General features: G+C 44.0%; 1 protein-coding gene across 16 annotated transcripts in view; it reads right to left on the minus strand.

The window, feature by feature from the left end:
- PPFIA1 (PTPRF interacting protein alpha 1) overlaps positions 1–15,110 on the minus strand; it is a 119,313-nt gene that overhangs the window by 59,022 nt on the left and 45,181 nt on the right. For all 16 annotated transcript variants that reach the window (XR_004270231.1, XM_032282508.1, XM_032282510.1 and 13 more), the window contains exons 3-8: positions 6,283–6,384; positions 5,772–5,936; positions 5,168–5,242; positions 4,420–4,521; positions 3,968–4,189; positions 454–600 (exon numbers count right to left, since the gene is read on the minus strand). Coding sequence is in view for 15 of the 16 variants with exons in the window: in XM_032282508.1 (XP_032138399.1) it covers positions 454–600; positions 3,968–4,189; positions 4,420–4,521; positions 5,168–5,242; positions 5,772–5,936; positions 6,283–6,384 (813 nt within the window). In the remaining variant the exon portion in view is untranslated. The remainder of the gene's footprint in view (positions 1–453; positions 601–3,967; positions 4,190–4,419; positions 4,522–5,167; positions 5,243–5,771; positions 5,937–6,282; positions 6,385–15,110) is intronic.

Raw genomic sequence — 15,110 nt, forward strand, 5'->3', positions numbered from 1 at the left:
AGCGTCTTGCTATGTTGCCCAGGCTGTTCTCACGTTCCTGGGCTCAAGCGATCTTCCCCACTCAGCCTCCCAAAGTGTTAGGATGACAGGCATGAGCCACAGTGCCTGACCAAGACTTCATTTCTTGTACTATTCATTTAGCATGCTGTTCCCACTTAGTAACAAATAGTCAATTACCTTGAAATTCTTTCCACACTCTGCTCCTTTGGTAAAAATGCTAACAAGCAGTAACTTTTAATTAAAACAAAGGAAAAAGTTGAGGACGGTAGCACCACAAAATGGTTAAATCAAATCCTACGTAATCAAAACCTGTAAACTGAACTCCCACGTCTTGAACGTAATATTCTAAGGTCATAAAAACATCTTATTTGAACTTGATTTCCAACGTTTTCAAAAGTGAGAGTAAAATTAATAATTAACTGAAGCCAGACAAGGTTTGATAAAATCCATTACCTGTCGATGCATAGAATCTTTATTTGCAATTTCATTTTCAAGTTTATCATTGAGGTCATGCACAGACGTGGCTTCACGCTGTGCAGCGAGGTAGCGTTTTTCAAGAGTAGTGATTCTCTCTTCCATGTCTTCCTTTTGGGCCATGGCCTAAATCAAGTATTTCAGAGGAGACAAAAAGGTAGGTAATTAACAGATTACACATTGAGATACTTAAGGGAGAAAAAAAACTGAACTAAATCCTAAATTTCCAATCAAATTAAAAATTAGTGTCCTCAGGTCAGATATAGCAGCTCACTCCTGTAATCACAGCACTGTGGGAGGCTGAGGCAAGAGGCCAGGAGTTCAAGACCTTGTCTCTACAAAAATATTTTATTTTTTGAGACAGGGTCTCACACTATCACCTAGGCTGGAATGCAGTGGCACAACCAAGCCTCACTGCAGCCTTGACTTCCCAGGCTCAAGCGATCCTTCCACCTCAATCTTTCCAGCAGTTGGGACTACAAGCACACACCACTATACCCAGCTAATTTTTTTTTTTTTTTTTTTTTTTTTTTTTGAGACGGAGTTTTGCTCTTGTTACCCAGGCTGGAGTGCAATGGCGTGATCTCGGCTCACTGCAACCTCCACCTCCTGGGTTCAGGCAATTCTCTTGCCTCAGCCTCCTGAGTAGCTGGGATTACAGGCACGTGCCACCATGCCCAGCTAATTTTTTTCTATTTTTAGTAGAGACAGGGTTTCACCATGTTGACCAGGATGGTCTCGATCTCTTGACCTCGTGATCCACCCGCCTTGGCCTCCCAAAGTGCTGGGATTACAGGCATGAGCCACTGCGCCCGGCCCCTAATTTTTAATTCTTTTGTGGAGATGGGGGGACTTAGTATGTTGCCCAGGCTGATCCTGAATTTCTGGGCTCAAGAGATCCTCCTTGACCTCCTTTTGGGCTCCCAAAGTGCTAGATTACAGGCATGAGACAGTGAACCCGGCCAAAAAACTTTTAAAGAAACAATCATTAGCCAGGTGTGGTGGCACACGCCTGTAGTCCCAGGTACTTGGGAAGGTGAGGAAAGAGAACTGCTTGAGTCCAAGAGTTCAAGGCTGTGAGCTATGATGGTGCCACTGCACTCCAACCTGGGTAAGAGAGACAGATCCTGTCTCTCAAAAAAAAAAAAAAAAAAAAAAAATTAATGTCCTCAAAATTAAATTGATGGAAGATATGAGTTTTCTCAAATGTGAATGAAAATGTAACTACCTCAAATACCATTAATATTAACCTATATGCGATTAATAAAGGCTTGTCTCTCTTAATACTATGGCCACTCAGTTTGCCAGCTTTCCCATTTCTACATAATACCATAAGAATATGGACACTAAAATACCTAAATATTGCAAGAATTCAAGGAGGTGAAAGTGTTCTCAAAGAAGATACCGTCTGTGTCTCCCTCAAGCTACAAACGGTCTTATACATTACACAGGACAGGGTGTGGCCTCTCTCGATGGATACAGTAGTGAGATACAAGTCTCATTTTCTAGGATAAAGATTGGATGAAATCTCATACAATTACAAGATTCAGGCATACTGACAAATGGAAAGAGAAGTACAAGTTTAATTTACTTGGATGCAACCACCTGAAGTCTGCAAGATGAATAGTACACAGTATCAAACACTTAAGGCTAGGACCAGAACTTTTTGCTTGTGAAATACCTGTCCTCGACCCCCAGAATTCACTATTTTATAAATAGGTTGTTCCCTATTTATAAAATGACTAAAGTTAGAAAGTCTTACTAATAAAAGTGATAGGGGAAAAAACTCAACCTCACTGATGAGAGAAATGCAAATCAAAACCACAACGAGACACCATCTCACACCAGTCAGAACGGCCATTACAAAAAAGTCAACAGAAAACAGATGCTGGCGGGGTTGTGGAGAAAAAGGAATGGTTTTCTACTGTTGGTGGGAGTATAAATTAGTTCAACCATTGTGGAAGATAGTGTGGAGATTCCTCAAAGATCTAAAGATGGAAATATCAACCCAGAAATCTCATTACTGGGTATATACCCAAAGGAATATAAATCGTTCCATTATAAAGACATACGCACATACATATGCACATGTATGTTCACTGCAGCACTATTCACAATAGCAAAGACATGGAATCAACCTAAATGTCCATCAATGATAGACTGCATCAAGAAAATGTGGTACATGCACCATGGAATAGTATGCAGCCACAAAACAGAATGAGATCATGTCCTTTGCAGGGACATGGATGGAGCTGAAGGTCGTTATCTTTAGCAAATAGAGGAAAAGAAAAACAAAATCCCTCATGTTCTCACTTATAAGTGGGAGCTAAATGATGAGAACACATGGACACATAGAGGAGAGCAATACACACTGGGGACTACTGAAGGGTGGAGCGTGGAGGGCAGGAGGAGGAAGAGGATCAGCAGAAACAACGAATGGGTATCAGGCTTGGTACCTGGGTAACAAAATAATCTGCACAACAAATCTTCATGACACAAGTTTACCTATGTAACAGACCTACACACGTACCCAAACTTAAAATAAAAAATAAAAAAGTGATAGGTCTTAAAAGAATTTCAAAATTCTCTGCATATTAATCTCTGCCACATAATCTCCTGCTGCAGCCAAAGAATATAACCTAGTAGGTAACATACTGCATGCAAATATTCTTCCTGTGGTGAATTCCTATAGGAAACTACTCATGTCAAGCTATTGAACTAAAAAGCATACACTCAACATTTGAGATGCCTGACAAGGGACAAAGCACAGGTTAGAAAGTGACAGGAAGGGAACCTGAGAAATAACTCAGCCTCACTGTTTTATGATCAAATAGTTCCTCACAGTTTTAAAGGCATAAATATCTGTCAGAAATGAGTATACTATGACATATTTTTAATATACAATCCTGATAACCCACGTAGAAGCAAATTCCACTCTCAATTGTTTATCTGACCATCACTATACAATGCCATGAATTCCCTGAAGGAGCAGGTCAGAAAATAAGAAGACCACCAGCAACGCCCCTTCCACAGTTAGACTATACTCACATCACCCTACGTGAGCTGGTACCACGGCCAGGATCAACATCTGCTTGCTAAGAATGTGTGTAACAGAAGGAAATCTGAACATAAGAACAAATTAAGATAGCCTAGAAATTACACAGATGAAGAACCTACAAACAAGGACTTAAAAGATCTCAAACAGCACAGGTAGGAAGGGCCAGGGTGGCGTCCGCTCCACGGCCACAGAAGTCAGTGGAACTAGTTCTCCTCTATTTTGAAAACCTCAGGGACAAGAGATTTCACAACAACAATGAGGAGGTAGCTTATCACAGTTTCACAGCACTCTTTCTTTTTCAGTATCAGCTATACAATAATCCAAAGGCTGACTGTAATTGGGAGAGTAAGGGACAAAAGGAGAAAAAAAATCATTTAACTAAAACATCCCAAAATCCAACCGCATGACAAGACTGCAGTTTTTGTTCTCACTCACTTCACGGACATCTCGTTGCAGTTTTGTGTTCATTTCTTCAGATTTGATGAGATCTTTTCTGGCGGTGTCCAGATCCTCTTCCAGCTCTGTCACGTGACTGGAGAGGGAAGCCAGGCGGTCCTTCATTTGGCTCTGTTCCCTTGACTGTTTACTTATGATTTCTTGGAGCTCAATTACTTTAGCAAGGTCTTCCTCGTGGCTTAAAGAACCATCAGAAGATCTCTGAAAGGGGGAAAAAATCCTTAAATGCCCTTGTTTGGTGAACTATAAAATAAAAATGCTTCTGCGAAACAGCTAAAATCAAAATTGGCTTATGCAATCTTTTGGATTACACAACTTTCATGACCACTTCAGCTCTAAGCCGGTGCTTTAGCAACCGTTTTCCACGTAACCTGACACACACTGCGGACAAACGGCATTCAACAGAATAAAGAGAAAGCCTGCAGACTTGCCTTTCCATTCGTGCTTGGTGTATTTTCTTGTTCATGGTTTACGTCCAGCACTCCGTCTGTTAGTGTTTTTTTCTGATTATTCTGTTCTTTAAGAATCATTAGCTAAAACCAAAAAATTGAAAGAGTATAAAATACCTTGCATAAGAGAAGTAAGATAGTAAAACTCCTTTTGGAAAAACACAACTATAAACTGCTTAACACAGTATAAAAAAGAAAGCATATGGCAATGCTATCCAATCTGATCTTTAAAGATGGAATTTGTTATCCACTGGCCAAATGAGTCCTTAGGTAACCATAGTTTTCTAGTCCTTAAAATGACCCAGATAAATAATATCTGATATTCACAACTACAGTCTTTATAATAACCTCTTTTATTTATTTATTTATTTTTTTGGGAGACCGAGTCTTGCTCTATCACCCAGGCTGGAGTGCACTGGTGAAATCTCAGTTCACTGCATGCCTCCAGGGCTCAGGCGATTCTCGTGTCTCAGCCTCCTGAGTAGCTGGGACTACAGGCACGTACCGCCACTACTGGCTAACTTTTGTATTTTCAGTAGAGACAGGGTTTTACCATGTTGGCCAGGCTGGTCTCGAATTCTCGACCTCAGGTAATCTGCCCGCCTCGGCCTCCCAAAGTGCTGGGATTAAAGGCGTGAGCCACCATGCCCAGCCCTTATGCTACTTTTAATAATTAAAAGATAAAAATAAAAACCTCCCAATTCAAATCATGATGATGTATCAAACTTACCTCTTTATGTGTGGCACCTAATTCTTCTTCTAACAAACTACATCTTTCAAGTGCTACTCGTAATCGCTCTCTCACCTGGAAATAAAAGGGGTTGCGTTTGTGTGTGTATATACACCGTTTTATTCTTACTTTACAGTTAAGTGTACTATATATATTAGTGTAATATAACATAATAAAATACCATTAACTTCTGTCAGTGATCTTACTTTCAAAAAACTTGTTAATGGTTCTAAATTAAGTCTGAGAAAAATCTTCCCCCTAAATAATATTAGGTTGCTGCAAAAGTAATTGTGGGTTTTGCCATTAAAAGTAATAGCAAAACCCACAATTAAAAGTAATAGCAAAGCCCACAATTACTTTTGCAACAATCTAGTATTACCCAATTTGTAACAGCAAATCAATATACATTAGTAATTTTTTTACATTAGTCATTTTAAGACATATATGCCAATTAGTACTTTTAAACCTATAAAACACTGTCTTCTTAAACAGAAAATTTATTTCCAAGAGTTCAAGAAGCTTCAAAAGTAAGTTACACCAACACTTGCGGAGCTGGCCTAATCCACAGCGTGTGCACAAACCAAGGCCCATGCGGCTGAGGCACCTTTTCGTCCAGAGCTTTGTGGTGTTCAAATAGCGACTTGAGGGCCTTCAGCACCTCCACTTCGCTGGACACGCCTGCTGGAGACTGTGCTTGTCTCTTCACGACAGTCATCCTCAGGGACCGCTCATGCCTGGAAACGAGGCATTCCAAATGCTCCAACAGCAGCTGAAGTAAAAGGCCAAAATACAGACGTGCTAAAGAGCACTTTTCATTTCATAATTGAATCTGGGGCAAATAACACCTTGACAGTCTCATGCTAAAATGAGGTCCCTTCAATTCAGTAGAAAGGTACATTCCCCTCAAATGTATTAAAATATCATAAATTCTCATCACAAATTTCAAGCCATTAATGTATGATAATACTGGTTAATCACAGTGAGCTCAGTGGGAAAAGGTAAGAAATTTGTTTGAAGCTGGGCAGGGTGGGTCATCCTTTCGTTTTGAGACAGCACCCTCCTCCTGACAGACAGTGGCTCCAGGGGCGGGCGGTGAACAGCAAGGTCACACTCACTCTGGTGTTGTTCCTTTCTGCTTTCAGTTCAGCAATTTCTTCTTCCCTTTCAAGGAGCTGTTCCCTGCATACATTGAGTTCTTTAGTAAGTGCCGCAAACTCCTAGAAAATTACAAAACAAAATTAAATAAGACAGACCCTCCAAAGAAAGACTTCCATCAAGCCTTCACCACCTTCACAAGAAGGCAACCTCATTCCAAGTTACAGGGAAGGGATCTCTACGATCCTCCAGAGAAAGAGGGGATCAATGGACTGGCCTAAGACCACACAGATTCCCTAATAAATGAGAACACTGGCTCAGACCATCTGACCCCCTTCCATCCCTGGGCCCTGCCTGGTGCCAAGATGGCAGGGGAAGAAAGGAAATCCAAGTCTACCTTCTCAGCAGCCAGAGAAGTCCAAAACATTTTCCTCAACAGGATCCTGACATGAACTGAATGAAGACGTTTTTGAATGACTCACAGACATGTGATCTAGAGTTGCAGGAGAGAGAGGAAAGAAGGCTTACAAGGCCACTACCCCTGTCCTGGCCTTCTTTTCTTCCTTTTTCTTTCTGAGACAGGGTCTCACTGTGTCATCCAGGCTAGAGTGCAGTGGTGTGACCACAGCTCACTGCAGCTTTCACCTCCTGAGCACAAGTGATTCTCCCGCCTCAGCCTCCCAAGTAGCTGAGACCACAGGCTTCAGCCACCATGCCCAGCCTCTCTTCTAAATATTTCTGCAAGAATCCCCACTCTGGGTAATCGACTTCTGGCATGACAGCATGAGAAGCTCCATTGACCTGCTTGCTCCCATGGAAAACAGGTGAATATTGTAAGAAAACAACTATTCAAAGCCTCTGGAGATCATTCTAAGGGCAAGTGGGTCAGCATACAACTGAAAATTCAGTGAGAATGGCCAGTCTGTTGTACTTGAACCAAGACTGCTCCCCGCCTCCCCTCCAGGTCAGTGAGGCAGAGACTCCATTCTAGATAACTGCAGCTGATAACATAGGGCCCCTCTCCCCCTGCTCTAAACCACATTTTCTTCCCAGGAGGGGCAGAACTTCAGTGCTTCCCATCCCACCCCAGCTACCTGGTGCTGACACTACATCCTGGCTAATGAAGTCATGGGTGGGGAACACGGGGAGGGCCTTGCTACCTCTGTTCAGCCTCCACTCTAAAATGAAGGCTCAACTTTAAGTGTGGCAGGCTGAGAATACTGGGGCCCTGATCAGCTGTGCCCTGGCTCTGTGAGGTGGTGGTTGCACTCCGGCCCTGCAATGACAAGCTCAGAGGGCCCTGGCTGCCGCCACAAGACCAGGTGCATCATTCAGGGAGAAGCTTGCCACTGTCCACACTCCCAGCTCCAGAGCCCTGGTTCTGAGTTTGTCTGGGAGAAGCAGGTAGAAAGAGACACCGCTCCTAACCCCTTCCCAAGGCACTAACTTCATTTGCAACCAAGTTTGGTGATGTTTAAACCTCAGGGCACTCTCTTTAAACCTAGGAATAGTGGAGATCCTAGTGAAGGCAACTGGAGGTATGGGTTTCATGGAGATACTGCCTAGACTGCAGCTGCCTAGTCTGAGGGAGAACTGGAGAACTGTTGCTGCAGGAGCCCTCCAGGGTGGGAACAATCCTCCTAAAATGACTCGAGAGACTGTTTCTTCATTTCATTGAATTGGTTTGTAATTATCCCAGACCACTGCTGAAGACAACAGAAACACTTGTGGGGTTCAGAACTGAGTGTGGTCAGAGAGACTGGAGGAGAGCAGCAGGGTGACTGTGGGCATGCCCAAAGCTGCGCCTGGCTGGGGCATAACAGCAGAGGCCGTTACGGTGGGGGTGGCACGGGGCGGGGGGGGGGGCGGGCATGAGCACATTTCACTACATGAATCTAGCATTCACTGAACTGGTTAAAGCTGGCAAGTTTTATGTTAATATATTTTATTGCAATTAAATATATAGAGATATTATAAATATATTATACAGTGAGTTTCGGAGACAAGGCTGCTCCTAAGACCATAAAATTAGCTAAAGAACACGAACAGCTATTCAATTCAGTATTTCAATGCATATTTGCAAACACAAAGAAAGTCCAACAACACTAATTAAGATGACCCAAATGTGTCTTAAAACCTGATAAGCATTCTGTTAAGTGTTGAAACCTCTTCGGAGGCCGAACAGAGCAATCAACATGGGCTTCTGGGCTGGACAGCGTGTGGGAGGAGAGCACCGGTCTCCTGTCCATGTCCTCCTATCCAGTTTGCTTTCCTTCCTAAGTTTCAGAGATTTCTTTTATATGTGCCAATATTAATCATATCAAATACCCTGATTTACATCTTCTCCGATAATTAATAAACTCCAGCTGACTGTCAGATCATCCAATGCCTAACATTAATGAAAGAGTGTCATCTTATGGGGCTCTTACATGAGAAAAGATTATTTCTCTTGCAGACAAAAAGGAAAGAGACTCAAACTAGCTTCAGTTAAAAAGCCATTATTACGGCACCTAACGTCAAGTCAAAGTACAGAGTCAGCTCCAGGCCTGCCTGAATTCAGGACCTTGAATTTTAATTTTATCACTGTGCCCCTCCACCTTGTGTCTGTCATCTGGGTCAATTTTGTGAAGTAACTGCCAATCCACTAATTTTGTCTTTGACTATGTCCAGTCCAGAGTCTATCATCCTGGCTAATATCCTTTTCAGTTACTAGGTTTCAAGTTGTTGTTCTTTTCGTCATACCTTCTTGCTCTCTTTTTGGAAAATCTGTTTTCGTGGATGCTAACTTACTGTTTTAAGCAACTTAAACATACTTATTTGGAGAGTTTTTGCCAGACTGTCCTTCAATTTCCGATGCAGTCAATGCACAGCTCTGCAAGGCATCGACTCTGTGGGGATGTGTGGGTACTACAGTCTTTGCGTGGAGAGGAATGCGGGTCTTGGGCTCATCCCGACAGGTTTTCTGCTGTTGCTCCTCTCCCCCTGTCTAGTGTCTCAGTCCATTCAGGCTGCGATAACAAACTCTCATTGCCCGAGTGCCTCATAAACAACAGAAATTCATTTTTCACAGCTCTCGAGGCTGGAAATTCAAGATCAAGGCATTAGCAGATTCAGTGTCTGGCGAGGGCCCGACTGCCAGCTTCTGAGGGATCTTCTCCAAGCACATTCATCCATTCACAAAGACTCCACCCTCATGACCTAATCCCCTCCCAAGGGGACGCCAGGGGTTGGGACTGGAGCATGTATATGACTTTGGCAGAGCAGGGGACACAAAAGCATTCAGCCCGTAGCACTAGTGTTCTGTGGTTGCTGCCCTCCGAGCTCCAAGCCTCAGTCCAAAATTAGGTTTTCCATGGTGAAGCAGGATTCTGTTGCATGGTCATGTCACCAACAGTGCAGACCCTGTTAGGGAACCATGGAATAGCACGGCTCATCCCAGGCCTTGCATTCTCCTTCCCTAGGACCACAACTTCCAATAAAGCCCCAATCTGTATAGCGGAGAATTGCCTTAGATAGGGAAACCTTCTCTAACTCCAGCTTCAAAAACTATCTAAGGCCAGGCATGGTGGCTCTCACCTATAATCCCAGCACTTTGGGAGGCCAAGGGTGTAGGACTGCTTGAGCCCAGGTCAAGACCAGCTCGAGCAACATAGTGAGACCCCATCTCTATAAAAAACATAAAAAACAAGCCAGGCATGGTAACACACACCATGCGTAGACCTGGTAGCACAGACCCAGCTACTCCGGAGGCTGAGAAAGGAGGCCTGCTTGAGCCCAGAAGGTTGAGGCCGCAGTGAGCTATGATCACACCACTGCATCCAGCCCAGGTGATAAGGCCATCTCAAAAAAAAAAAAAAGTATCTAAATCTAATTCCACTGAACACTTGAGTCCCTGTTACCCTTATCCCTATGGGAACTCAGCTCCCTACTGACACTGCCTGCTTAGAGCTTGCAGCGCAGCGGCCAGTGAAATCTAGCCAGTTCATGCTTACCATGCTAGGTTTCTACACTGTCTCTGTACTGAGGGTATTTCTCTTGCTTGGGGGCCTGGCTATGCTTTTTGGGTTGTTTCTCTATTTAAATTGTACCTTTTCACTGCTGTATATGGAGGGGACTTGCATCAAAGCACAAGTGAGTGCCTCCACCTTGATCAGAAGTCACAATTCATTCAAGAAATAGTGCATATCTTGCTTATGTTGGCCACTACAGCAACAGAGAAACAAGGCCAGTCCACTCCTCAGGATGCTTTAGAGAAAACAGAGACAAAGCTGGTAGGAAACCTGAAGCAGTGAGTGCACTGGGTGAGAGGTGCCCAGTATACTGCGGGAGCTGAGTGGAAGCCATCCATGATGGGAAGTGGGAGTGCTTCTTGGAAGGTTTGCTGAAGGACACAGCACTTGAATCGAGCTGAATTCTGAACAAGCTTTATAGCCAGTGAGAGCCTCTTTCACAAAAGCACCATCTGATAAGCGAGGGCTTCAGCAGGGCTGGGGCAGGAGCAGTGTGTACGGAGGAAGCAGGGGAGGCCAGAGGCGGGCAGCCCTTCAGAGACCACAGACACAGCACGGAGCCTGGATCTCACGTCGAAGCCTTCAGGAACTGCCTTAGCTACAGAGTGTGGGGCCCTGAACACTAAATGGGCCAAAACTGGTAAAGTCTCAGTCAGTCATTAGCATAAGGGATGTGCTCAAAATGGGTTTGCTGGAGCAATGAAAGGTTCCTGGGAGCAGTGCTGACCTTGGGCTGGAGAGGAGATTTAAGAGTGGGAAATCAGTGATGAGTTCACTGCAGTAATACCAGGGAGAAATGAGGGTCTGAATTAAGATCAATATTAGAGAAAAAGAGACTACGTAAGAATTGTCATGAGCTGTGCCCTTCGCCAGTTTTCAAAGGATTCCCCTGGACGCTGTGTTCAGAACAGCTTGTGAGAAGGCGAGGCCGGAAGTGCGGAGATTGGTAAGAAAACTGCGTTATGCAGGCAGAATCAGGTTGGGCACACTACAGGTGGTGAGAAGCAGGAATTCCAGGCCTGCTCACTGCAGAACCAGCAAGAGCTCCTGACAGGTCAAAAATCTGAGAGAAAGAAGCGCCTGAGGATGCCTCCGAGGATTCCGGCAGGAGCAAGTGAAGGATGAAGCTGCTGGTTCCTGAGAAGAGAGTGACTATGGGAAGAGTGCTGAGGGGAAGGTATAAAAGCTTGGGTTTGTATGGGCTAAGTCTGAGATGGTTACTAGACAGTCTAGTGCAATTAATTCACAGTCTGGAGTTCTTGGGAGTGTTGGTGGAGACTGCAAATGGGGATAATCATTTTGTTCCCTGCAAGTCAGTGAGGCCCTTAGTGGAGATGAGATGGGGATCAAGCCCCCAACAGCCTCACATTGAAGAGCAAGAGGCTAGGAGCAGTCAGTGAGGCAGGAGGAAAATCAGGAAACCCTTTAAGAACTTGAAGTTCCTTGTTTCCAAGAGGATGGAACTGTATGCAAGGATGCTGGTGAATCAAATGAATGACTGATGCCTGCTGGTCAGACTTGCTGGAATGGAGATCAATGGTGACCATGACAGCAGCAGCGTCCTGCAGTGGTGGGTCAAAACCCTCACTGGACTGAGTTCAACGAGAATAGGAGGAGAGGAAGTAAAGCAGGGCGTACAGAAAATTCTTCCAAGGGACTATGCAGTGAAGGGGAAGAAAAACAGTGCAGTGGCTGAAGAAGACATGAAGTCAAAGAGGACCTTTGCAGGATGAGACAGATACTTGCATAGGGAGGGCAAGAACCTGACAGGAGGTGGGAACTCATAAGAGTCTAGCTGAAAGCAGGTAAGTCGAGTGGCTAAGAGGAGAGGCTGAACCTTTTCTGGGGCACACGGCTCACCTGCAGTAAAGGGAAACAGAGCAAACTACCCAAGGTACAGATCCAGAGGTGCTGTGGGAGTTGGTGGAAGTTCTTTTCTGATTTCTTTCAATTTCACTGAGAAAAACAAATGCAATGTCATGATTCTGCATTTGCATTTGGGGAAGACAGCAGGGAGAAGGTATGAAATGGTATCTAGAGAAGAGGATGGGTAGGCAGCATGCCTTGCAGGAGAGAGAGGGCGGGATGCACTGACGGGTGCTGCAGGACTCAGGGCCTCTGCAGGTCAGTGGAGGTGAATGGGCACAGAGAACGGACTGAATGGGGTGGTTTCTGCCAGGTAAACTCAATGAAGTGGAAGAGGCGAGGGAGCTGAAGGGCTGGCAGGCCTGGGAGGGTAATAATGGACCAAAAGGGGAGATGCAGAATCCTGACAAAGTGGCAGGGTACCAGGACTGTCAGTCCCAAGAAGGTGGAATATCAGTGTTTTATTTTTTAAAGTCTATTATTAACAAATTTTGTCACCTTTAAATGAAAGACCTAGTCAAAACATACGTCCTCATGACCAGGAAGACCTAGAAGTGGAGGAAGAGCACTTCACAACTCAGATGATGCAAGAACTACGCAGCCTGAGTTACTGCACAGACCCATCCATCCCGAAACACGGAGGCTCCCAGCTGGCCCCACCTTCACTGTCACTCAAACACCGGCAGCACACTGTCACTCTTTCAGCACCAGCAGCAAGCATTTTCCTATTTCATACAGTTTCCTTAAGGTTCTTCCAAGAGCCCCAAACTATCCTCATTCAACTTCTAAGATTACAGATTTGCCTCTAAAACCAAAGAGAATACAGGTTTATTCCTATTATTTTGGTTAAATGTAAGTATTGCCAATATATTCAACTACCAAAACTACTCTATGGTATACTGCTGTGGCCACAGTAGAAAACAAGTTTATAGACATGGGTGATTATTCTACTCAAAAAATAAATAAATAAATAACCTTTCTCTCTGCTCAGGAGAATCCAACAACAGAAAATATATCAGCCAGCCATGGTGGCTCATGCCTGTAATCCCAGCACTCTCGGAGGCCGAGGTGGGTGAATCACCTGAGGTCAGGAGTTTGTGACCAGCCTGGCCAACATGGTGAAACCCCACCTCTACTAAAAATACAAACATTAGCCAGGTGGTAGTGGCACGCGCCTGTAATCCCAGCTACTCGGGAGGCTGAAGCAGGAGAATCGCTTGAGCCTGGGGAGGCAGAGGTGGCAGTGAGGTGAACAGCACCACTGCACTCCTGTCTGGGCGACAGAGTGAGACCCTGTCTCAAAAAAAAAAAAAAAAAGAAAGAAAGAAAAGAAAGTATATCCATTAGACAGGAAATTTCAAAGTTAAAGATTCCAAAAGCATGCTCTGGTATGCACTATTTGTATTATTATTGCAGAAAAAAATGGTACAAACCCCAAATATGTGCAATAAATTATCTAGCTCATATTACATCACAGGAATCTAATTGTCAGTGTACATTTTTTCCTAGTTAGGAAAAAAATGCTAAGTTTAAAAATACTATAAGCCAGACACACCACTAGCTTAAAGTGACATTCTATTTAATAATTAAAGTGTCAAGTATTTTCTGAAACTGAATAGATGCAATAATTACTGGAATATTTTCATTTAAAATATAAGTCTGAGGAATGCAAATATGTATTTCCATTTGACATTATCTAAGATTGAGAAGACAGAAAATAATATTAACCACTAAAATCAGTTAAAGAACTTGGTTTCACATAATGCTTGATAATGCTGATATTTATCATTTTTGGATGCAAGGTTTAGATCTGAACGACAGGTTCACATTATAGACCAGACATTATTATTCAAAATCCACAATCCCGTCAATTTCAAGCTAATCCCTATAGATCAGATACAACATTTATTGCCAAAAGTGATCCACCTTTTCTCTTCCCGTCATTCTCATAGCGCCCAGCAGTGCCACCACCAGTGGGAAAGAGGCAGCAGAGCCTCATAGCCCCCACCCTCACATGGGTCCCTGGGTCCCGCCCCTTACCCTTTCCTCTTCCCATTTTCTTTACTTGGCCATAACAAATTATAATTCTACATCTCTTAATCTCTATAATCTCCTTCAATAGCTCTGTTTTACTTTTTAATTACTTTTCATTATTTCACTAACCTTTTGCTGAAAATGAAATAAAACTTCACTGGGTGGATTATTATTTGGCCATAAAAAGGAAGGAAAGGCTGGGCGCGGTGGCTTACGCCTGTAATCCCACAACACATTGGGAGGCCAAGGCAGGGAGATTGCTTGAGGCAAGGAGTTCAAGACTAGCCTGATCAAAATGGTGAAACCTTGTCTCTATGTACTAAAAATACAAAAATGCCAGGTGCAGTGGTGCGTGCCTGCAGTCCCAGCTACTCGGGAGGCTGAGGTGGGAGGATTGCTTGAGCCCAGCAGTTCTGGGGTGTGGTACACTATACCGATCGGGTATCTGCAATAAGTTGGGCATCAATATGGGGACCTACTGGGAGCAGGGGACCACCAGGTTGCCTAAGGAAGGGTGAACCAGCCTAGGTCAGAAACAGAAAAAAGCTCCCGTGCTGATCAGCAGTGGAATCGCGCCTGTGAATGGCCACTGCACTCCAGCCTGGGCAACATAGTGAGACCCCGCCTCTAAAATAATTAATTAAAATTTTAAACATACAAAAATTAGCCATGCATGGTGGTGTGTGCCTGTGATCCTGGCTATCTGGGAGGCTGAGGCCTGGGAGGCAGAGGCTGCAGTGAACAGAGATCGCACCATTGCACTCCAGCCTGGGGAACAAAAGTGAAACTCCATCTCAAAAAAAAAAAAAAGGAAGGAAATTCTGACATATGATACAATATGGATGAACCTTGAGGATGTCAGGTTGAATGAAATAAGCCAGTCACAAAAAGACAGAATACTGTAGGATTCCACTGCTCTCTCTAGGGCAGTCAAACTC

The sequence above is a fragment of the Sapajus apella genome, unplaced genomic scaffold, assembly GCF_009761245.1.
Source record: "Sapajus apella isolate SASKATOON/1434 unplaced genomic scaffold, GSC_monkey_1.0 scaffold14, whole genome shotgun sequence".
Classification (NCBI taxonomy): domain Eukaryota; kingdom Metazoa; phylum Chordata; class Mammalia; order Primates; family Cebidae; genus Sapajus; species Sapajus apella.